Below are 21,362 nucleotides of genomic sequence, written 5' to 3'. Positions count from 1 at the left end.
AGCCGGGGCGGCCGCGGCGGCGCCGGGAATGTGGCGGCGGAGCCAACTCAAAGGGAGGAAGGAGGGTACCAGCTCTACGCGCGTATTCCTTGGGAGGATGAGTACATGATTCCCACAAATAGTTAAGCGTCAGCTACTTCAATGTCTAGGCTAAAACACATGAAATCTCTCGTTTAGTTTTCAAGTACAAAGTTAAAATGCCTTTTTCTTTTTTGTTTTTTTTTTTTAATAATAATATATAAGAGTAAAATAATAGTGCTCTTTGAAACTCCACTACGAGAAACAAAACAGTCATTGTCCAGACAGCAGACTTAATTTAACAATATATATTTTTAATAAAATGTTTTAGCACCGTGTTTGTCCCCACTCCCTCGGCGGATCTTAAGGAATTTAGGCCTTTCTGTGTTGTTTTGAGTTTTCGTCTAGGGCTGTGCAACAGAATTTGTCTGGTTGTTTTTAAAAAAAGACGTGAGTCGGGTACATTAAAAACTGAACGCCTTTTGCCCCAGGCATCCCCACGGTCCCCGCCGGGTCCCCACCGCCGCCGGCACCCGTTCCCGGGGGAACCCGCTTCCCGCCGGCACCGGCACCGGCGCCGGCCTGCCTGGGATGTGCCAATGCCGCGCCGGGCCCTCGCCGCGGCACCCGCTGGGACCCAGCACCCCCCCAAAGGTGCAGCAGGGCCGACAGGGTCCCAGGAAGCGCCGCAGGGCCGGGCCGGGGGGTCCGCCGGGACCCCCAAACCTGGCACGTGGCCACGCAGAACCCACCGACGGCACCACGGGACGGTGCAGCACCAGCACCCAGAGCTGCAGGGCCACAAAGGACCAGCACCCAGAGCTGTGGGTCACACAGGACCAGCACCCAGTGCCACAGGGCCGTGCAGGACCTGCCAACAATGTCGCAGGGCCGTGCAGGACCACCATCCAGCACCTCAAGGCCATGCAGGATCAGCACCCAGTGCCACAGGGCCGTGCAGGATCAGCACCCAGTGCCACAGGGCCGTGCAGGACCCGCAGACGATGCTGCGGGGCCGTGCAGGACCTGCAAACAGCACTGCAGGGCCGTGCAGCACTTGCACCTGGGGCTGTGGGGCCGGGCAGGACCCACAGCCAGTGCCACGGAGCTGTGCAGGACCTGCAAGCAGTGCTGCAGGGCCAAGCAAGGTCCCCGTGGTGCTGCAGGGCCGTGCAGAACCCGCAGTGCCCACGGCAGCCCCGCAAACAGGGCTGTGGGGCCGTGCCAGGCTCACACCGCACCGGGCGGGACCTGTGCCCGGTGCAGTGGGCCTGTGCCACCTGGCCCCAGCACTGCAGGATCCGGCCCCGGGAGCGAGCCTGAGCCCAGAGCCCGGCTCAGAGCCCGGGGCCGTCCCATCCCGCCGCCTTCACCCCCTGGCAAAGCCGGGCCCCGCGGTGCCCCGACCGCGGCCCCCGCGCCGGCTCAGCTCCCCGCGCCCGCCGCACCCACAGAGGGGCCCCCGGGCCCCCGGTAGCACCAGGCGGGGTGGGGAGGTGGGGGGGCCCCAGGGCCGCCCCCCGCCTGCCTCGCCGCCGTCGGTCCCAGCACCTCTGAGCACCCCGGGCCGCGGGCACGGCTCGCTGCCATAGCCAGCACCCGGCAGCGAGCGCCGCAGCCCCGCACCTTTCACAGTTAGAGAAGAGACGGCGACGGGCCGAGACCCCCGGGAGCCTCCCCACGCCGTAGCACCAGTCCCTGCCCCACCGGGTCCGGCCGCCCCGCCGGCACCGCGGCCGCACCGGGCCGGACCCCACGGCACCACAGCTGCCAGACCAGTAGCACCATCCACCGCACTGCACTGCCAGCACCTGCCCGCGCCCTGCCCGCTCGCACCACGGCTCCTGCCACCACGGCTCCTGCCACCGCGGCTCCTGCCACCACGGCTCCCGGCACCGACACCGCCACGGCCAACGGGCCCCGTCACCCCCCGGCGGGGCACGGGGCCGCCCCACGGGGGCACCGGGGGGACGCGCTCGCTCCGAACCGCGCGTGGGCAGGGGAGCGACGCCCCGGCGCCCGCGGTGACACCGCCGGGCCCCGTCCCGGCTCGCCGGGGCATCGCCCTCCTGCCGCCAGCCCGGCCCCGCGGATGTAGCACCAGGGTCCGGGGCCCGCAGCCATCCCTGTGCCATGCCAGAAGCGCCCCGGCCGCGCTCCAGCACCGGCACCGCTCTGTCCCCCCTGCCCTGCCGGCGTCCCCGCCGTTGGCAGCACCCGTGCCCCGCGCCGCCCCGGCGGGCAGCCCCCGCGGGAAGGGGCAGGGCCGGGGGCAGGACCCCCTGCTGCCACCGGGGGACACCCGGCACCGGCTCCGCCGGACGCCACGTACGCTGAAGAGCACCAGTACGCTGTGGGAGCGCGGGGCGGCGGCGCCGGCGGGGCAGGGGGCACCGCCGAGGCGCTTCCGTTTGGGACAGAAAAAGGTTATTGCATGACTCGGGATGGAGACGCTTCCGCCCGGCCGCCCCGGCCCTGCCGCTCGCTCGGAAAGGCCCGGCACGTAAGGCAACGTGGAAGCTGATGTCTCGACTCACCCCGCTGTGTAAAGCACCATTATGAAGTCAGGTTGTACAGTAGTAACAGTACCTTTTATATATATATATATCTATATCTCATATCTATCATATATATATAAACTGTAAACAAGAGGTAACAGCGGCTTCTAAGATCTGCTCTCTTCAAGGTTTCCATGTGGTAGGCACCCAAAATACTGTAGAAAAGGTGTGTGTGTGGTGTGTGTGTTCCCGGCCTCCCTGCCGGGCGGGTTGGCTCCATGTCACCGGAGAGCGGTGCTGGTGGAACAGAGCGAGGCGCAGCCGCCGGGCGCTGGAGCCGCCGGGCGCTGGAGCCGCCGGGCGCTGGAGCCGCCGGGCGCTGGAGCCGCCGGGCGCTGGAGCCGCCGGGCGCTGGAGCCGCCGGGCGGGCGCTGCCAGGGCCGGGCCGGCGGGCGCTGGGCGCGGACGGAGCGGGTCTCGGAGCAGAGCGGGTCTCCTTCGCCTCCGCCTCCCTCCCGGCTGGGCTTTCCCGCTGCCGTTTCCCCTCCTCCGAGAGCGGCGCTGGCGACGGCGGCCTCGTCTCGCCCGCTGCTCCGAGAAGCGGAAACCAAACCGACAGGAAAACCCAGCCAGAAAAGAGCGGAAAATTAAAAGGTTACCCAAAAAAAACGGTTTTGGTTTTTTTGTTTCTTTTCTTTTTCTTCTTCTTCTTCTTTTTTTTTTTTTTTTCCTTTTTTTTTTCCGTTTCGTTTTTGTTTCCTTTCGACTTTTTTTTTTTTTCGTCGTTTCTTTGCTTTTTTGTGGTTTTTGTTTGTTTTTCAATAGGCTAAAGCTGACCCTTGGAAATTCAGGAGAGGACACCGACCCCTTTCGCTCGGGGAGACGCGTGCTGGGTTCCCGTCGGGCTGCGAAATCCCGTCTCTCTTCTGGGTGCTGACTCTTCTCTCATTCCGTGTGTTCACTTCTCTTGGCGTGGATGGGTTTGTTTCCGACTCGCTCCGTGTCACCAGTTCCTGCCCGTCTCTAAACGCAGGCAAAGTATTCCTTCAGGGGCGCGAAGAGGTGGCGGATCACCGGCACGCTCCAGGACCTGCCGAGCAGTCTCTGCCGGGCCAGGCGGCTCATGTTGGACACGTCCGTGTAGTGCACCGGGAAGCCGAAGACCCTGCGGGACGCGGGAGGGGACAGGAGGGGTCAGGGCTGCGGGTGGGACGCGGCGCCGCGGCCCCAGAGCCCCCCGGAGCCCCCGGTACCTCTCCATCTCCGTGCACCACAGGATGTCCTCCTTCTCGTTCATGAACACGGGGAAGTGCTGGTCCTTGCCCTGCTTGATGGAGTTGGAGCGGGTGGTGATGGTTCGCACTTTGCTGAACTGCAAGAGGCACGGGCTGGTCACGGTGGGGGTGGGATGAAGCCCCCTGGCACGTTGGAGCCCCCCCAACACCGGGTGCCCACAGGCACAGGCTCATCACACCGAGAGGTGGGACAGAGCCCCCCGACCCACTGACTGGGCGCTCACAAGCAGGCAACTCCCACCACTCTACAGTGTCACCACTGTGTCCCTCCTCCACCCCCAGGAGCCTGGGACCACCAGGGACCACACCCTGTCCCCTTGGTCCCCCTTCCCCCACCCCCTCATTGCCCACCCCCAGCTGACCTTTGCTATCCTGCCGTGCTCCAGGCACTCCTGCAGCTCCAGCTTATCGTTGACGGTGGAGGCGAGCGGCCTGAGGGGGGAGAGATGGTGGGCACAGGGTGGTAGTGTCCCCAGACTGTCCCCCCGTGGGGGGCAGGGCAGGTCTCCAGATGGGGTTTGTGGGGGGCACAGGGTGGCCACGGCTGTTTTGGGGGGGCTGTGACAGGCAATGGCCACCACAGCCACCATCTAGGAGGGACACAAAGGGCAGCTTAGTGCCAGCCCTCCAGCATGAGGGAGCAGGGACACAACCAGTCCCCTCCAAGGGGGCACCATGCTGGATTTTTGGGGTGTGCCATCCCTTCTTTGTGAGACTCTTGCTCTCCCAGCACTGACCGGGGTCAGGGGACCCCCAGGGCCATGTCAGGGGTGGGGGAGGACCCAGAGGTGCAGCCTGCCCACCCTCCCGGAGCTGGGCCGAGGGCTCAGCTTTGGGGGGCTCTCACCAACCTGTTCATCCCGGGCAGGTTCCCCCAGAAGTACCGTGCCCGGTGCGCTGCAGACACTTCTTTGGCATCAATCATGACGGGGTTGGACTGCAGGAGGGGGAGCGGGAGGTCAGCGGGGCTCGGCAGCCCCTCGTGGTGAGGACAGGACCCCGGGGGGCCCAGGGGCTGGATGGGGGTGACCCCAGGCACACACTGACCTCCAGGAAGCGCGAGATGTCCCTCTTGTCGCTCACCCCCATGGCCACCACGTTCTCGAAGAGCCAGAAGAAGGGCCGGTCGTCGCCCTCCTTGGGCCGGGCTTCGTGGAGCAGGCGGTAGAACTCGAAGAAGAGGCGCCCAGTGCCCTCTGAGAGGAGAGAGGAGGGGGCCAGGGTCAGGGTGGGGGGCCCGTGTCAGCCCTAGGGGGGCGGCAGTGGGGTCCAGCCCCAGCCCCGTGGACACATTCCTACCATAGAGCCCCTTCCTGGCCGGGTTGACGATGGAGAGGTCGTTGCAGGGGCTCCCCCCGATCACCAGGTCGAAGGGGCCCCACTCCTGTATCTGCAAGAGGAGAGGAGACCCCCGGTGAGCCGGGCACTGCCATGGCCTGGGGGACACAGGGGTGGTGGTGGCCGAACTCCCGGCGGGATCAGAGAATCACGGAATGTCCTGAGCGGGAAGGGACTCACAAGGATCATCAGTCCAAGTCCTGGCCCTGCACAGACATGCCAACAATCCCACCCTGTCCCTCAGAGCATTGTCCCTGAGCTTTGGTGCTGTGCCCACTGACCTGGGGAGCCTTTTCAGTGCCCAGACACCCTCTGGGGGAAGAGCCTTTTCCTGAGATCCAACCTGACCCTGCCCTGGCACAGCTCCAGCCGTTCCCCTCAAGTCCTGCCACTGGTCACTGAGAGCAGAGGTCGGTGCTGCCCCTCGGGAGGGAGCTGCAGGTCCCTGAGGACGAGGGACCAGCCTCATGTGGAGACAGGGGCGTGTGGGGGGCCCCGGGGGTCAGGACAGGACGTACGTGTTTCTGGGTGACGTTGCGGACGTCCCCGACGTACATGATCTTGCCCTGGTGCCTCACCATGCCCACGGTGATGGAGTCCTCGCACACCTCGGAGGCAATGTACCTGTCCACCTGGATGCCCAGGTCCTTCAGCACCAGCAGCCCTGGGGGAGCAGCAGGGGGTGGGTGACAGGGATGGACGACGGGCCCCACCTGTCCCACCATCCCTGGGCCATCCCCCTTCCCTGGATCCCCACCGGTGTGGACCCCCAGGGCACAGCAGACAGGAGGGGCTGCCCACAGGGATACCCACCCGGAGTGTCCCACAGACATGTCCACCTCCCTGCCCTCAGGTTGGCTGGCTGTGGGGTGCAGGCAGGCTGCTCCCCCGTCCCCCCATCCCAAACACACCCCAGGAGTGTGCCAGGGACCCCCACCCACCTGTGGCGATGCCGTCGAAGAGCGAGAGCACCCGGATGGGCTTCCTCTTCTCGGCCGGCACGGGCGGGTACACCTTCGGTGGGTCCTGAGGGCCACAGGGGGGTCAGGGGCTGGGGGCAGCAGGGAGGGGGCTGGGGGAAGGGAGGGGGTCACTCACAAACTCCTGGTCGTGGTTGTTGGCGAAGAACATCTGGAGGCGCGAGGGCCAGTCCTCCCGCCGCCGCAGCAGCCCGTACACGCCCTTGTGGCCGCACATGTAGCAGTTCCAGGGGTCCTCCTTGATGGCTGCCTGCGCCGCCCCCGGGCCCACCAGCAGGTCCACGCACTCCACGCAGAAGCACCTGGCACGGGGGGAGCCGGGGTCAGTGCTGGGGCTCGTGCCAGGGCGGTGGCACCACCACGATCTACCCAGCTCCGTGCCAGGACTGGCGTCCATCACCGAAACCCCACCGCAGGGCTGGGGCATCACCAGCACTTCCCAGCTCCGTGCTGGGACTGCCAGAGCTTCTCCCAGCCCTACAGCAGGGCCAGGGCACCACCAAACCTTCCCCAGCCTCATGCCAGGACCGGGGCACCAACAGAACCTCCCCAGCCCCAAACCAGGACCGGCATCACCCAATTCCCATGGCTGGACTGGCACCACCAAAACCTCCCCAGTCCCACACCTGGTCTGACATCACCCAAAACCCCACAGCAGGACCACCCAAACTGAAACCTCCCCATCTCTATGCCAAGACTGAGACATCACCAAAATCTGCCAGTCCCACACCAGGACTGGCATCACCCAAATTCCATGCCAGGACTGGGGCATCACCAAAACTTCCCTCAACCCCACAAACCAGGACCAGGGCACCACCAACACTTCCTCAGCCCCATGCCAGGACTGGGGCATCACCAGAACTTCCCAGCTCTGTTCTGGTACTGGGGCATGGCCAAAACTCCCCTCTAGTCCCACACTGGGACCAAGGCATCACCGAAACCTCCCAGCCCCACACCTGCACTGGCAGCACCAAAACCCTATGGCAAAACCTTGGCACCATTGAAACCTCTCCAGCCCCACACGGGGACTGCAGCATCACCCAAACACCCCAGTCCCAAACCAGCACTGGCATCACCAAAAGATCATGGCAGGCCTGTGGCACCACCAAAACCTCCCCACACTCATACTGGGACACCCAACCCCAAACCAGGACTGGTATCCCTGAATTTCCACACCAGGCCTGTGGCATCACCAAAACCTTGTACCAGGACTGTGGTACCACCAAAACCTCTCCATGCTCACACCAAGACTGTGGCATCACTGAAACTCCCCAGTCCCTTACTGAGACTGGGACATCACCAAAACACCCCAGGACTGACACCACCAAAACCTCCCCAGCCTCGTGCCTGACACAACTGGGGCACCAGTGAGAGCTCCCCAGCTCCACATCAGGACCATGGCACCCCTGAACCCTCCCTGGTTCCACACCAGGACCGTGGCACCCCTGAACCCTCCCTGGTTCCACACCAGGACCGTGGCACCCCTGAACCCTCTCCAGCTCCACACCAGGACCGTGGCACCCCTGAACCCTCCCCAGCTCCACACCAGAACTGTGGCACCCCTGAACCCTCTCCAGTTCCACACCAGGACTGGTGTGGCACCAGTTGGCACCCCCACTCCCCCCAGCCCCCACACCTGCAGCAGTTGTTGTTCCCACACATGAGGACCTCGCGGCCGCCGCAGCAGATGGTGCAGTAGGACTGGTACCCGTCGTCGTCGTACTGGTACGCGCACTCCAGGAAGCAGTTCTGGGGACAGCCGGGGTGTCACCACAGCCCTGGGGGCTCCAGGGACCCCACAGATCCCAGGACAGGGCTGGGCACCTCACGAGACCCTCGGGCAGGGGTTGGGGGCCTGGCACCAGGCCGTACCTTGCAGTTTTGGCACATCCCCCCGATGAACAGAGGGTGCTCCAGGGTCACGTTGAGGCTCCCGCAGGAGATGCAGATGTCTGAGGGGGGCAGGAGGAGTGATGTCACCCCCAGCACCCCACACTGGGACAGCCTGGTGTGGGGGACATCCTGATCCCGACCCCCTGTCACCCCCTGTACGTGCTACCCCATGTCAGGGTCACGCTGGAGCTGGGAACAAACCCTGGGGACAGCAGGAATGGCTCCCATTGTCCTCCCCTTCCCCATCCTGCACCCCAACAGCCCCAGCCCCAGGCAGCGTCCTGGGGTCCCTTCCACCACCCAGGGTGGGCCACCACCCTGTCACAGCTGCTGTCCCTGCTGCCAGCCAGGCCGAGGGGTGGGACAAGTTCACACTCAACCCCTTGGGCCCCCCCTTCTCCGAGCCCCCTCTGCTCTGCTCTGGGGTGCCCAGGCAGGGAGACCCCCTCAGCCCAACCCACCCCGGGGTCAGGAGGTGCCCCAGCCCCACACTCACCTTCGATGTTCCTGCACTTCTGCCGGACCTCGTACACCAACCGCTCTGGGGGGAGAGGGGGGTCAGGGGGTGAAGGGAGGGGACCCCCAGGAGCAGCTCCCAGCCCCTCGGCCACCCCTGCCACTGAACACGGCCAAGCCAAGCCCCGCAGAGGGGGGTGGGCCCCGGAGCACCCCCAGCCCGGTACCTCGTGTGCGCTCGTCGATGATCTCCTTCACCTTGGGCTTCTCCTGGGTTGTGCTTTTGCGGGGTTTTTTGGCGGGCGGGGGCGGGGCGTAGGCGGCGGCCTCGGGCTCCACCCACATCTCCGTGTAAACTTCTTTGTAGGGGTTCCGCTCCTCTGCGGGGCCGGGGGGGCCGTCAGGGGGGTCCCCTCAGCAGGGTCCCACCAGTAGGGTCCCGGCCCCACAGCCCATCCCAAGGATGTATCCCCCAGAAGCCCTGGGCAGGCCCTCACCCCACAGCCCCCCCTCACCTTCGGGGGGCTCCAGCCCCTTGGGGCCCGAGGGCTGGAAGCCGCCCAGGGCCCACTCGATCATCTGCTTGTTCTGGATCTCCACCACCTTGGACGTGTCCGTCTCGTCGTTCTCGGGGCACGCAGGGAAGATCTTCCCGGCCCGGCTGCTGGCCACCTGCCCGGGGGTCCACGTGTCACCCACCCACAGCCCCTCCCAGCTCCTCCTGCACTGCCCAGCCAGGGACCCCCAGCTCCAAAGAGACTGACACAGTAGGAGACCCCTAAGAGAAACCCTCAGCACTGCCAAGAGACCCCCCAAAAGCCAGGACCCCCCCATATCACCCCACAAGAGACTCCTCCCATCACTGCTGAGATCCCTCAAAAGCCAGACCCCCCCCACACCCCCCACAGGGCCTTCAGCAACTCCCCCAGAGTCCCCCATAATCCTCCCAGCCCCCCAACAGCCCCTGCACAAAGGTTCCCAGACACCCCGAAACCTCTTTTGGGGGTCCCCCAGATCCCCCACCCTTTTAGGAGACCCCCAGGGTGCCGGAGGGGAGACAGGGCCAGGTCCTGGCAGGGTGTGGAGGCAGCTGCTGCTCCCATGGATGGAGACCTGGTGTCCCCCCCTCCAGCAGTGCCAGGGGCCAGTGCCCCCTGCAGTGTCCCCTCACCCCGGCAGTGCCAGGGGCCAGTGCCCCCCGTGCTGTCCCCCCCCCCAGCAGTGTCAGGGGCCAGTGCCCCCTGCAGTGTCCCCCCCTCCAGCAGTGCCAGGGGCCAGTGCCCCCTGCAGTGTCCCCTCACCCCGGCAGTGCCAGGGGCCAGTGCCCCCCGTGCTGTGTTCCCCCCCCCCCCCCGGCAGTGCCAGGGGCCAGTGCCCCCGCGGTGTCCCCCCCCCCCAGCAGTGCCAGGGGCCAGTGCCCCCGCGGTGTCCCCCTCCCCCTGCAGTGCCAGGGGCCAGTGCCCCCCGTGCTGTCCCCCCCCCCCAGCAGTGTCAGGGGCCAGTGCCCCCTGCAGTGTCCCCTCACCCCGGCAGTGCCAGGAGCCAGTGCCCCCCGTGCTGTCCCCCCCCCCCGGCTGTGCCAGGGGCCAGTGCCCCCCGTGCTGTCCCCCCCCCCCCAGCAGTGCCAGGGGCCAGTGCCCCCCGCAGTGTCCCCTCACCCCGGCAGTGCCAGGGGCCAGTGCCCCCGCGGTGTCCCCCCGCTGTCCCCGCTCACCTGCAGCACCTCGTAGATGGCCTTGCGGTACATGGGCTGTTTGTTGTAGGTGGCCTGGTGGAAGGCGCTGGCGAAGGAGCTCAGGGGGAGCAGCTTCTCCACGCACACCTGGGGACAGGACGCGGCCGTGGGGACACGCGGGGACACGCGGGGAGGGGACCGCGCCGCCCCCCCGGCTCCCCGGGGGCCACTTACCACCGAGAACTTGCCGTCCCCGAACCACATGACCCAGCGGGTGCCCTCGGCCGCGCGGCTCCGGCCCGTCATCCACCAGGACACGATGCGCCCGGGCCACCAGGAGAACCCGCGCAGCTTCCCCCACACCAGCTCCCCGATGCCGAACCCGCGCCCGTCCTGGGGGACACGCGGGGCTCAGGGGGGGCACACGGGGGTCTGCGCCCCGCTGCCCCCCCGCCCTGCCCGGCCCTGCCCTCACCTCGTACTCGGGCTCGTCGTCGGCGGATTTGGAGGTGTTCTTGTCGCCCGCGTCGGCCACCGCGGGCTCGGGGGTGGTGGCCACGCTGGGCGAGGCGGGGTCGGTGGGCTGCTGGGGGGCGGGCGGGGGGCTCGCCTCCTCCTCCTTCTGCGCCTCGGCCCGCGCCGGCTCCTCCACCACGTTCATCACGGCGATCACCTTCGCCTTCTTCTCCGCCTGCGGGGGGGGCAGGTCAGGCCATCGCCCCCGGGACCCCCGGGACCCGGGCGGGGGTCAGGCCATCGCCCCCGGGACCCCCGGGACCCGGGCGGGGGTCAGGCCATCGCCCCCGGGACCCGGGCGGGGGTCAGGCCATCGCCCCCGGGACCCCCGGGACCCGGGCGGGGGTCAGGCCATCGCCCCCGGGACCCCCGGGACCCGGGCGGGGGTCAGGCCATCGCCCCCGGGACCCCCGGGACCCGGGCGGGGGTCAGGGCATCGCCCCCGGGACCCCCGGGACCCGGGCGGGGGTCAGGCCATCGCCCCCATAGCCCGGCACACGGGGGGTGCCCTGGGGCTGCCCAGATCCCCCCCAGCCCTTTACACGGGCCTGGCACCCCCCGGAGGGACCCCCCGGCCACAGCCGCGATCGCCCCCCGCCGGGCTCGGGGGCCTCGGGGGTTCCCCTGCCCAATCCCCCGCTGACCCCCAGTCCCGTCCCAGAGGGGTCGTGACCCCCCCGCCCCCAGAGCAGTCCCCGCACCCTCTGCCTGCCCCGGACACGGCCCCCCGCGATCCATCCCAGGACCCCCGGTACTCTTCCCGGGACCCCCCGGGCCCATCGTGGCCCATGTCACCCTCTCGGGATCCCCCATCGGACCCCCCCGGCCCCGGTCACGTACCCGCGGAGACCGGGGGAGAGCCGGGGCGGAACGCGCGGAGCCGGAACGCGCGGGCCCGGCTGGGCCGGTGCGGGTCAGCCCGGCGGCCCTTTGTCTGGGCTCCGGGTCACGTGGTGCGTCCCGGCCCGGCTGGTTGGCTGACGGGGGGGGGCGCGCGCCGGGGGCACGGACCGGACCGGACCCGAGAGGAGCCGAACGGGTCCGAAAGGACCCGAACGGTACCGAAGGAACCCGAACAAGAACGAAGGGACCCGAGCGGCACCGAAAGGGCCCGAACGGTCCCCGGCCGACCCGAAGGGCCCCGAGCGGCTCAGCCCGGTGCCGGTGTCCCGGTGTCCCCCGGCCCGCTGCCGCTCGCCCCTGCCCCGCTGTCCCCCGGTCCCGGCCCGGCCCTCCCGGCACTCACGGGCCCGCGGCCGCGCTCCGGTCCGAGCTGGGCTGCGCCTCCCGCCGCGGGGCCGCTCCCGCCGCTTTTGTGCCGGGGCCGCGGCCCCCCGGCCTTTGTGCGGAGCGCCGGCACGGGGCGGGGGCGGCGGCGCCCCGGGGGCCTCGCCCCGCACGGCGGGAGCCGCCCCCGCCCCCCGCACCAGTGTCCCCAGTGCCGCCAGTTTGGGGACTGGGGGGGGGGGGGGGTGCGCTGGCACCGGCCCCGCTGCACCAGTTCGGACCAGTACGGGCACTGGGCTGAGCGCACATCACCCAGTTCGGACCAGTACGGGCACCGGGCTGAGCGCACATCGCCCAGTTTGGACCAGTACGGGCACCGGGCTGAGCGCACATCACCCAGTTCGGACCAGTACGGGCACCGGGCTGAGCGCACATCACCCAGTTCGGACCAGTACGGACAAGGGGCCGGGGCTGCACTGCCCAGTTCAGCCCAGTGCAAACACTGGTCCGGGGTCACACGGCCCAGTTCATCAGCCCAGTGTGGACACTGGTCTGGGGCTGCACCGCCCAGTTCAGCCCAGCACAGACACCGGCCTGGGACTGGCACCGGCACCGCTGCCCCAGTTCAGCCCAGTATGGATGGGACACAGCTGGGACCCTGCACCCCAGGACAGGCCCTACCACCCTCCCACCAGCCTGGGGGACACCCGAGGGTCTCCACTGTCCCCGGGGGTCCCTGAGGGCCCCCACTGTCCCCGGAGGTCCCTGAGGGCCCCCACTGCCCCCGGGGGTCCCTGAGGGCCCCCACTGTCCCCGGGGGTCCCTGAGGGCCCCCACTGTCCCTGGACGTCCCAGAGCATGGTGGCTCCAGGACCCCTCTGTGTGCAGAGAGGGACAAAGGGGCCGATGGTGTCACCACGGAGGGGCCCTGCCCTGCCTGGGGATCCCCGGGCCACTGCCTTGCCCAGGGACCCCGAGGGACCCCAAGCACGTCTGCACCCCAGTGCCACCTCTGGGTGTCCCCCGGGGGACAGTGGGGGGACAGGGCTGACTCTGTGACCCCCCCAGGTGACAGCAGAGACACCCCATTACGTCCAGCCTCCCTTGGCTGTGCCAGAGCAGCAAAAGCTGCTTTGGGGACCTGGGATGTTTGGGGACAGGAGTGGCCCTGGGCCAGAGGACACATGCAAACTGGCACTGTCACTGCCAGGGCAGGGTCCCAGCAGGGCCTCATGCCCCCCCTCTCCCTGCTCTGCCCTGGAGGGGAGAGAGGAAATGTCCCATTGCCGGTCGTTAAGGGACATTGGCTGCATGTCACCATTGGACAACTATCCCAACTGATCCCTGCCCTGGGGTCACGGGCAGCTCGGCCTGCCCCGTCCTCATCCTCACCCCCATCCTCATCTCCATCCCCAACCCCATCTCCTGCCCCGCCCCCATCCTTATCTCCATCTTCATTCCATCCTGATTCCCACCCCCATCCCCATCTTCATTCCATCCTGATTTCCACCCCCATCTCCATCTCCTGTCCCATCCCCATCTCTGTTCCTATCCTCATCTTCATCCCATCCCCATATCCTTCTTCATCTTCACCCCAACACTACCCCCATTCCCCATCCCCATCCCCGTGGCTGGCACAGGGTGGGGGGTCCCAGCTGAGGGGGTCCCAGCACAGACAGCTGAGGGCCAGCACCAGACCCTGGATGTGTCTGTCCCCAGCACCAGACCCTGGATGTGTCCCCAGCACCAGACCCTGGATGTCCCTTTCTCCACAGTGGCCCTGCATGTCCCTGTCCCCAGTGCCAGGCCCTGCCCATCACCATCCCCGCGGTGCTGGCGAGCCCCAGCCATGGCCCTCAGAGGCTGCAGGGATGAGGAAGAGGAGGGAAGGCAGGAAAGGGCTGGGCTGTCCCACCACAGCAGGGCCAGTGACCCGAGCTGGGACCCCCCCCAGACAGTGGGAGGGGTGTCCCCAAACCAGGGCACGGGTGGTGGGTGGCACAGCGGGGGCAGCCCCGGCACTGGGGATGAGGGGGGGCCTTGCCTGGCCACTGGGCCACCAAAAACGCAGCCCAAAGGTGACCAACGACAGGTTTGGGATCCCCCACGTTTTGGGGACCCCTACAGCTTGGGGACCTTCACCCAGAAGAATCTGCCAGTGCCCAAGGGCTCCAGCGTGGTGAGATGAGGCAGGGCTGGCACCAGGCACTGGGGGGCTGTTCCTGGGGACCCCTTCCAGGAAGAGGGAAGGGGTCATGCCCTGTGCCCTGTGGGCACAGCTGTCCCTTGTGCCCCACGGGGACATTGTGGCTGTGTCAGCCATTCCCTGTGTGCCTTGGGAACATCGTGGCCATATCAGCTGTACCCCGTGTCCCATGGGGACACTGTGGCTGTGCCAGCTGTGCCCTGTGCCCCATGGGATGGCCTGGCCACCGCAGCCACGTCCAGTGGGATGCCCTGACTGTGCCAGTCTCTCCTGTCCCTGTGTGGTGCCAGTGACACCGGCACGAGGGGACACATTGCCAGGGAGACTCATCTGGCAGAGGGGGACAACACTGAGGACGGGGTGAGGGGGCACAGTGGGGACCCCGGAGCGCCCACAGAGCCCCTGCCCTGGCAGCCCCCGAGCAGCCACCACGGCCACCGCGGCCTGTGCCGGGCTCCTGTGCCGGGCTCCTGTGCCAGGCTCCTGTGCCAGGCTCCTGTGCCGGGCTCCTGTGCCGGGCCCGGCTGCGTCACACGCTGGTTCCCGGGAACCGGCAGGAACGGGGGCACAGCCCGGCACAGCCCGCGGGAGGAGGACGGGCTCTGCTGCCCACGGCTGTGAGGGGGACTCAGGGGCACACAGGGAGAGAACGGAGGGGTCCTGCCGTGGCAGGGCAGTGGCAGCGCCAGGAGCAGGGAGCACCGGCTCCACCAGCCCCACGGCCTGGCAAAGCCGAGGTGCCCTGAGTGCCCACACGAGCCCCCCGCGTGTGCCAACCACCCCTCACATGCCTGGTCACCCCCGGCCCAGTGCTCTGTGCCATCACTGCTGCCCTGATTTGCCGGGGGAGCCCTGGAGCCCAGTGGCCACCCCAGGGTTGGGGTGCTGGGACCACGCGGTGCCCACCCAGACCACACGGTGCCCACCCCGTGCCGGTGCCGGCCCTCACCTCCCGCTTCCAGCGCGCCAGCCACTCGTCCCGCTTCCTCTTGCTGATGTAGTAGGGATCCCCGGCCTGGAAGGTGTGTCGCTGCATCGGCCGCTGCCGCAGGCTCGACTCCCAGCCCAGGCCCCCCCGGAGCCGCCCACGAGAGCCCTGTGCCAGAGAGAGCAGGGTCAGGGCACTGGGGGGGCAGCGTGCTGGGAGCCGCAGGAATGGTGTGGGGGACAGAGTGGGGCTGCACGGGGGGCTGGAGGGGGACACCCACTTCTGCGGGAGGGAGATGGGCAGGAGGGGCACCACCTGCCTGGGCACACATGTGCAAGTGGACACACGCTCTGGGCCATGTGTGCACCAGCACCTGGATGCCCAGAGATTGGATACTGGGGAGAGATTCTTCCCTGTGAGGGTGGGGAGGCCCTGGCACAGGTTGCCCAGAGAAGCTGTGGCTGCCCCTGGATCCCTGGGACTGTCCAAGGCCAGGCTGGACGGGGCTTGGAGCAACCTGGGCTGGTGGGAGGTGTCCCTGCTCATGGCAGGGGGGTGGAATGGGATGGGATTTAAGGTCCCTTCCAGCCCAAACCAGTTTGGGATTCAATGCCCTGGATGGCACAGCAGCAGACACCTTGCCATGGCCAGCTGCACCTTGGTGGGCACTGTTGACACTGTCTGGGCATGGATCCACCCCAGAGCAGATCCAACACACTGTGTGGGCACCTGGGGGAGGAGAGGGGTCAGCCTGGGCAGGCACCATCCCACACAGGGCTGGGTGGAGGGGCATCACTGGCCTGGCACATCCCTGTGCCACCTGGTCCCCAGCACAGCAGCAGGTGCTGCCCAGTGCCCATCTGTGCTGGGGCACAGGAACCTGAGACCCCCATCCCGTGGGGACCCTGTCCCTGATGCTACCAGTGCCGAGGGAGTGAGGAGAGACGGTGCCCATGAGCACAGGGAGCACTGTGCTGGCCAGTGGGCTGTGGGGCCGTGCCCCTCTCCTGGGGAGGGCTGTGGGGCCGTGCCCCTCTCCTGGGGTGGGCCATGGGGCTGTGCCCCTCTCCTGGGGAGGGCTGTGGGGCCGTGCCCCTCTCCTGGGGAGGGCTGTGGGGCCGTGCCCCTCTCCTGGGGAGGGCTGTGGGGCCGTGCCCCTCTCCTGGGGTGGGCTGTGGGGCTGTGCCCCTCTCCTGGGGAGGGCTGTGGGGCCGTGCCCCTCTCCTGGGGTGGGCTGTGGGGCTGTGCCCCTCTCCTGGGTGCAGCTCAGCCCCAGGCCATACTTGCCTCCATTTTCAGGGTGTCGAAGTTGTTTTCCTCCTTCTCGTCCTTGCCTGCACACAGAACAGAGAGCGGCCGTGAGCAGGGGCTGGGACCCCGTGGGGAGATGGGCCCACCCGGGACCCCCCAGCCCATCCAGGGGCCGCCCTGTGCCGGGGACGGGCCCCCCCGGCCGACACACTGGGCTGGGCTGTGCTCCCGGGCGGATCTGTGCCGGCTCGGAGCCGCCGGTCCTGCCCCGGCCGGGGTCTGGGGGTCCGGGGGTCCGGGGCAGTGACCCCCCCGGGCGGGCAGGGGAAGCGGCCCCGCTGCTTCCTGTGCTCTCGGCACATCCGCGCCGCAGGTTCTGCCGAGGCGCTGCCAGGAAAGCGGCTAAAAATAACCGCGGGCGTCGGGGGGTGTGAACAGCCCACACCCCCGGGGCCGGGCCGAGGGGGCAGCGTGAGGGGTGCAGGGGGGCTCCCACCCCCTCCCAGCGCCCCTCGGTGCTTCATCCTGGCTGCTGGGCACCGACTGCCCCGGCACTGACCCCCGGGTGTCCCCCAGCACTATGGGACACCGGGACAGTCCCCCACAGCCGGCACATGGGGAGGCAGCAGGACACTGGGGGACAGTGAGGGACAGCAAAGGACACTGCGGGACCCTGGGGGACACTGCAGGACACTGAGGGACAGTAAGGGACAGCAAAGGACACTGCGGGACCCTGGGGGACACTGCAGAACACTGGGGGACTGTGGGGGACACTGTGGGACCCTGGGGGACACTGCAGGACACTGGGGGACAGTGAGGGACAGCAAAGGACACTGCGGGACCCTGGGGGACATTGCAGAACACTGGGGGACTGTGGGGGACACTGCGGGACACTGCAGGATACTGGGGGATGGCAGAGGACACTGCGGGATACTGCAGAACAATCAGGAACATTGTGGGGTACTGAGGGGCAGTAGGGGACACTGAAGAACACTGGGGGACAGCAAGGAACACTGAGGGACACTGAGGGACACTGCAGGACACTGGGGGACAGGGGGAGACACTGGAGAACAGGAGCCTTTCCGTCTCCATGCTGGGGGTTGGACTGTGTGTGTGCCCCAGGGGTGCCTGGGCATCCCGTGCTTCCATGGCGATCTCAGGTAGGGAAACTGAGGCACGGGAGAGGGGACGTGGCCTCTTCCAAGACGCTGGTCCCCTGGGACTGGTCAAACTGGGGGCACTGCCCAACGTGGGGACTGCCCGCGGCTGCGGCTTGTGCTGAGCACAGGATGCTCAGGGAGCCCTGTCCGCCCGGGAGGAGCAGGGCAGGGTCTGGCGGGGGCCGAGCCCGGCGCTGTGACCTCGGCACAGGCACGGCCGGAGCGCTGGAAATGGCTCCTGGGGGAGGGAGCGAGAGCCGGGTGGCGTCACGGCCCCCCCAGGCCCTCCTGGTGACCACCGGGAACCGCTTGGACACCACCCCCGCCCCTCACACCGGTGTGTGGCTCCGCCCGGCACCGGGGGGGCCCCACGGCCACGGCCCACCCTGCTCCCCCCGATCCCAGCTCCGGCTGCGGCGCTCCCGCGGCTGCGCCTCGTGACTGCGGCAGCATCTGCAGCGCAGCTCATCCATCCCTGCCTGCCTCAGCCATCCCAGCCTCTCCCAGCTCCATCCCTGCCTGCCTCAGCCATCCCAGCCTCTCCCAGCTCCATCCCTGCCTGCCTCAGCCATCCCAGCCTCTCCCAGCTCCATCCCTGCCTGCCTCAGCCATCCCTGCCTGCCTCAGCCATCCCAGCCTCTCCCAGCTCCATCCCAGCCTCTCCCAGCTCCATCCCTGCCTGCCTCAGCCATCCCTGCCTGCCTCAGCCATCCCAGCTTGCCTCATTCATCCCAGCCTCTCCCCTCTCCATCCCAGCCTCTCCCAGCTCCATCCCTGCCTGCCTCAGCCATCCCAGCTTGCCTCATTCATCCCAGCCTCTCCCCTCTCCATCTCAGCCTCTCCCAGCTCCATCCCAGCTGTTCCTCGCCCCCATTCCTGGCTCAGCCTGGCGGGCAGTCGGTCTCTGCTGATCTGGCTTGGGAAGCCCCCAAGCACCAGAGCTGGGAACCCTGAGGAGAGTGTCCCTGGTCCAGAAGGACCCTCTGGGCTCCAGCCCATGCCGTGGCCTCTGGTCCTGTCCCTGGGCACCCCTGGGAGCGCCTGGCTCACCTCCAGGCACCTCCCTGCAGGTGCCACAGCCGCGGCTCCCCCGAGCCCGCTCTGCTCCCGGCTGAGCAGCCCCGGCCCCGCAGCCTTTCCCCAGCACAGGCACTCCCGCCCCGCAGCACCGTGGGGCCTCGCTGGGCTCTCCCAGCCCAGCCTGTCCCTCTGTCCTGGGGAGCCACAGCTGGGCCCCACGCTCCGGGGTGGCCTCACCCCACGGGCACCACTTGGGTACCTCCCGATGCAGCCCAGGAAGCCCCGGGACCCCCAGGCCCTCCTGTGCAGAGCTGCCCCCCAGCTGGGTGCTGGGGATGACCCTCAGTGCGACATCGACCCCTCCATCCCCTCTGCTTCCCGGCACCACAGCTGGCACCTCCTTGGCACCGCAGTCCCGGCACAGGGAATATGCCCCCCGTGCCCCGGCACGTGCAGGGTGGGCACACGCACCAGGGTGGTCTCACATGCAGGCAGGGACCCACGGACACCACACCGGGGTGGTTTCACACGTGGGCAGGGACGCCCCGGCACCACAGGGCACGAGGAGCAACATCCCTGTTCCTGCCGTCGGAGAGGGCGACGGAGGGTGACGGGATGAACACGCGGGCGCAGCCCCCGCTCAGACCTGCTGCCCCCACCCCAAATCCCACGTGGCACTGGGGGCTCAGCCCTCGCTCCTCCTCCTGTGGCCGTGCTCCCCAGCCCGGAGCGGGGCCGGGGGAGCCCCCAACGCCGAGCTCTTACTTTTCTCTGTGGCCTCCAGGAGTTTCCTCCTCCCGCGTTTCTTCTGGGGGTCGGAAGGGGCCAGCTCACCCTCATCGGCCGGGGCGTCCAGGCCCTCCTTGGGGGTGCAGCGGCCGTTCTCCAGCGCCCGGCCGGTCTCTCCGTCGGGAATGCTCTCCGTGTCGTCCTCCTCGGGCCGGCCGCCCTTGGGGCTCGCGCCGCCCTCCTCCGCGTCCCCCTCCACGTCCCCGTTGGGCAGCGGCTCGGCGGGACTGGCCTCCGGGCAGGCCGGGGGGCACTTGGGGACGGCCGCTGTGTCTTTGGGGGTGTCACTGCTTTCCACCTGCCGAGAAGGGGGGGAAGGAACTCTGGTGGGTGCTGGCAGGGGGGGCATGACCCCAGTCACATCCCACCCGTGCCCCAAGAGCCACCACCAGACCCCATGGCAGGAGCTCCCGCATCACCTCGGTGTGACCGGCCCCGTGCGGACCCTGTCCCTGCCCCCCTGGCCTGACTCCACTTCCACACCACAGATGTCACAGCATGAAGGCAATCTCTGGGACCATAGCCCACAGACCCCCCAGACACGGCTCCATAACGCAGCGACAACCTGGGGACATCACGCCAAAAAGTCCAAGTCCCACCTCCTGCATCCCAGAAGTGACAGCTGCCACTGCCTGACGGGGGGCTGGGGCTGCCACGGCACCCTCGGGACCAGGACACAGTGTCACAGCACCCTTGGGGCCAGGACACATGGCCAAGGAACCCTCAGGACCAGGACATGGTGCTTTCCAAGGAGCAGTGACCACTGATGTGGCACCCTCAGGAGAAAGAGATGCTGGGACACTTCCGTGGCTGGGACACATGGCCATGAAACCATCAGCGCCAGGACACAGGGGTGTGACATGCTGAGAATCAGAGATATTGCCACGGCACCTTCGGAACCAGGATGCAATGCCATGACATCCTCAGGACCAGGACGCATGGATGTGACACCCTCATGACCAGGACACACTGCTGTGTCATCCTGGGGACCAGGACACACCATCATGGCACCCTCAGGACCAGAATGCATGGATGTGACACCCTCATGACCAGGACACACTGCTGTGTCATCCTGGGGACCAGGACACACCATCATGGCACCCTCAGGACCAGGGCAAAATGCCACGGCAATGACAGGACCAGGACACTCCACCATGGCACTCTGAGGATCAGGACACACGGACATGACACCCTCATGGACCAGGACACACTGTCATGACACCCTCAGGACCAGGACACTTCCATGGCCTGCTCAGGACCAGGACATGTTACAGCAATACCCTCAGAGCAGGACACAACGACACGGCATCCTCAGGACATGGACAGAGGGACAAGACACCCACAGTGCCAGGATGGAAGCAGGTGCCACCAGGAGGACCTGGATACACCATCATGGCAACTTCAGGATGGGGACACACTGTCATGACACCCCAAGGACCAGGACACACTGCCACGACACCCTCAGGAAACAGCAGACACGTCCACAGCATCCTCAGGACCAAGACACAAGGATGGGACACCAGGGGGACCTGGAGGCACTGCCATGACACTCTGTGACCAGAACATAACACCCTGACACCCTCAGGGCCAGGCCAGAACACCACCTGTGTGTGACAGCGGGTACGTCACGGGCAGTGCCACCACCACGGGACAGTGCAGCCATCCCTGGCTGGCTGGCACAGGGACAGAGCAGGGACAGAGCCTGAGCATGAGCCCTGGGGGTGGCTGTGCCATTGCTCACGTGTTCCAGCCCTGGCACGTGCCACAGAACAGACCGAGCCGACGGGAGTGTGGGAGACAGAGGAGTCGAGCACAGGACAAGGGCCCGGGGCTGGGGATGGCATCGTGGGACCCTGCCATGCTGCCAGCCCGTGGGGTCACACAGCACAGCACTGCTCGGCTTGGCATGGCACAGAACAGCTCAGCACAGCACAGCACTGCTTGGCTTGGCATGGCACAGAACAGCTCAGCACAGCACAGCACTGCTTGGCTTGGCATGGCACAGCACAGCACAGCACTGCTTGGCTTGGCATGGCACAGAACAGCACAGCACAGCACAGCACTGCTTGGCTTAGCATGGCACAGAACAGCACAGCACAGCACTGCTCGGCT

General features: G+C 67.5%; 2 protein-coding genes across 4 annotated transcripts in view; one reads left to right on the top strand and one right to left on the bottom strand.

The window, feature by feature from the left end:
• Positions 1 to 21,362, top strand: part of PREB (prolactin regulatory element binding) — a 345,777-nt gene that overhangs the window by 82,787 nt on the left and 241,628 nt on the right. The window lies entirely within an intron of this gene.
• Positions 312 to 21,362, bottom strand: part of DNMT3A (DNA methyltransferase 3 alpha) — a 37,790-nt gene continuing 16,739 nt past the window's right edge. Inside the window, exons 4-23 of one of the 2 annotated variants that reach the window (XM_064650817.1) lie at positions 19,227 to 19,548; positions 16,318 to 16,364; positions 15,052 to 15,198; positions 10,629 to 10,844; positions 10,388 to 10,546; positions 10,193 to 10,300; positions 8,994 to 9,150; positions 8,706 to 8,858; positions 8,519 to 8,563; positions 8,002 to 8,081; positions 7,766 to 7,878; positions 6,248 to 6,431; positions 6,091 to 6,175; positions 5,668 to 5,813; positions 5,111 to 5,201; positions 4,859 to 5,007; positions 4,663 to 4,748; positions 4,174 to 4,243; positions 3,770 to 3,888; positions 312 to 3,681 (exon numbers count right to left, since the gene is read on the bottom strand). In XM_064650817.1, the coding sequence (XP_064506887.1) occupies positions 3,540 to 3,681; positions 3,770 to 3,888; positions 4,174 to 4,243; positions 4,663 to 4,748; positions 4,859 to 5,007; positions 5,111 to 5,201; positions 5,668 to 5,813; positions 6,091 to 6,175; positions 6,248 to 6,431; positions 7,766 to 7,878; positions 8,002 to 8,081; positions 8,519 to 8,563; positions 8,706 to 8,858; positions 8,994 to 9,150; positions 10,193 to 10,300; positions 10,388 to 10,546; positions 10,629 to 10,844; positions 15,052 to 15,198; positions 16,318 to 16,364; positions 19,227 to 19,548 (2,619 nt within the window). In that variant the 3' untranslated portion in view covers positions 312 to 3,539. The remainder of the gene's footprint in view (positions 3,682 to 3,769; positions 3,889 to 4,173; positions 4,244 to 4,662; positions 4,749 to 4,858; positions 5,008 to 5,110; positions 5,202 to 5,667; positions 5,814 to 6,090; positions 6,176 to 6,247; positions 6,432 to 7,765; positions 7,879 to 8,001; positions 8,082 to 8,518; positions 8,564 to 8,705; positions 8,859 to 8,993; positions 9,151 to 10,192; positions 10,301 to 10,387; positions 10,547 to 10,628; positions 10,845 to 15,051; positions 15,199 to 16,317; positions 16,365 to 19,226; positions 19,549 to 21,362) is intronic. The other variant, XM_064650818.1, reaches the window with a different exon arrangement.

Source organism: Pseudopipra pipra, chromosome 3 (assembly GCF_036250125.1).
Source record: "Pseudopipra pipra isolate bDixPip1 chromosome 3, bDixPip1.hap1, whole genome shotgun sequence".
Taxonomy (NCBI): Eukaryota; Metazoa; Chordata; class Aves; order Passeriformes; family Pipridae; genus Pseudopipra; species Pseudopipra pipra.
This window is presented reverse-complemented; position numbering and strand designations above follow the sequence as displayed.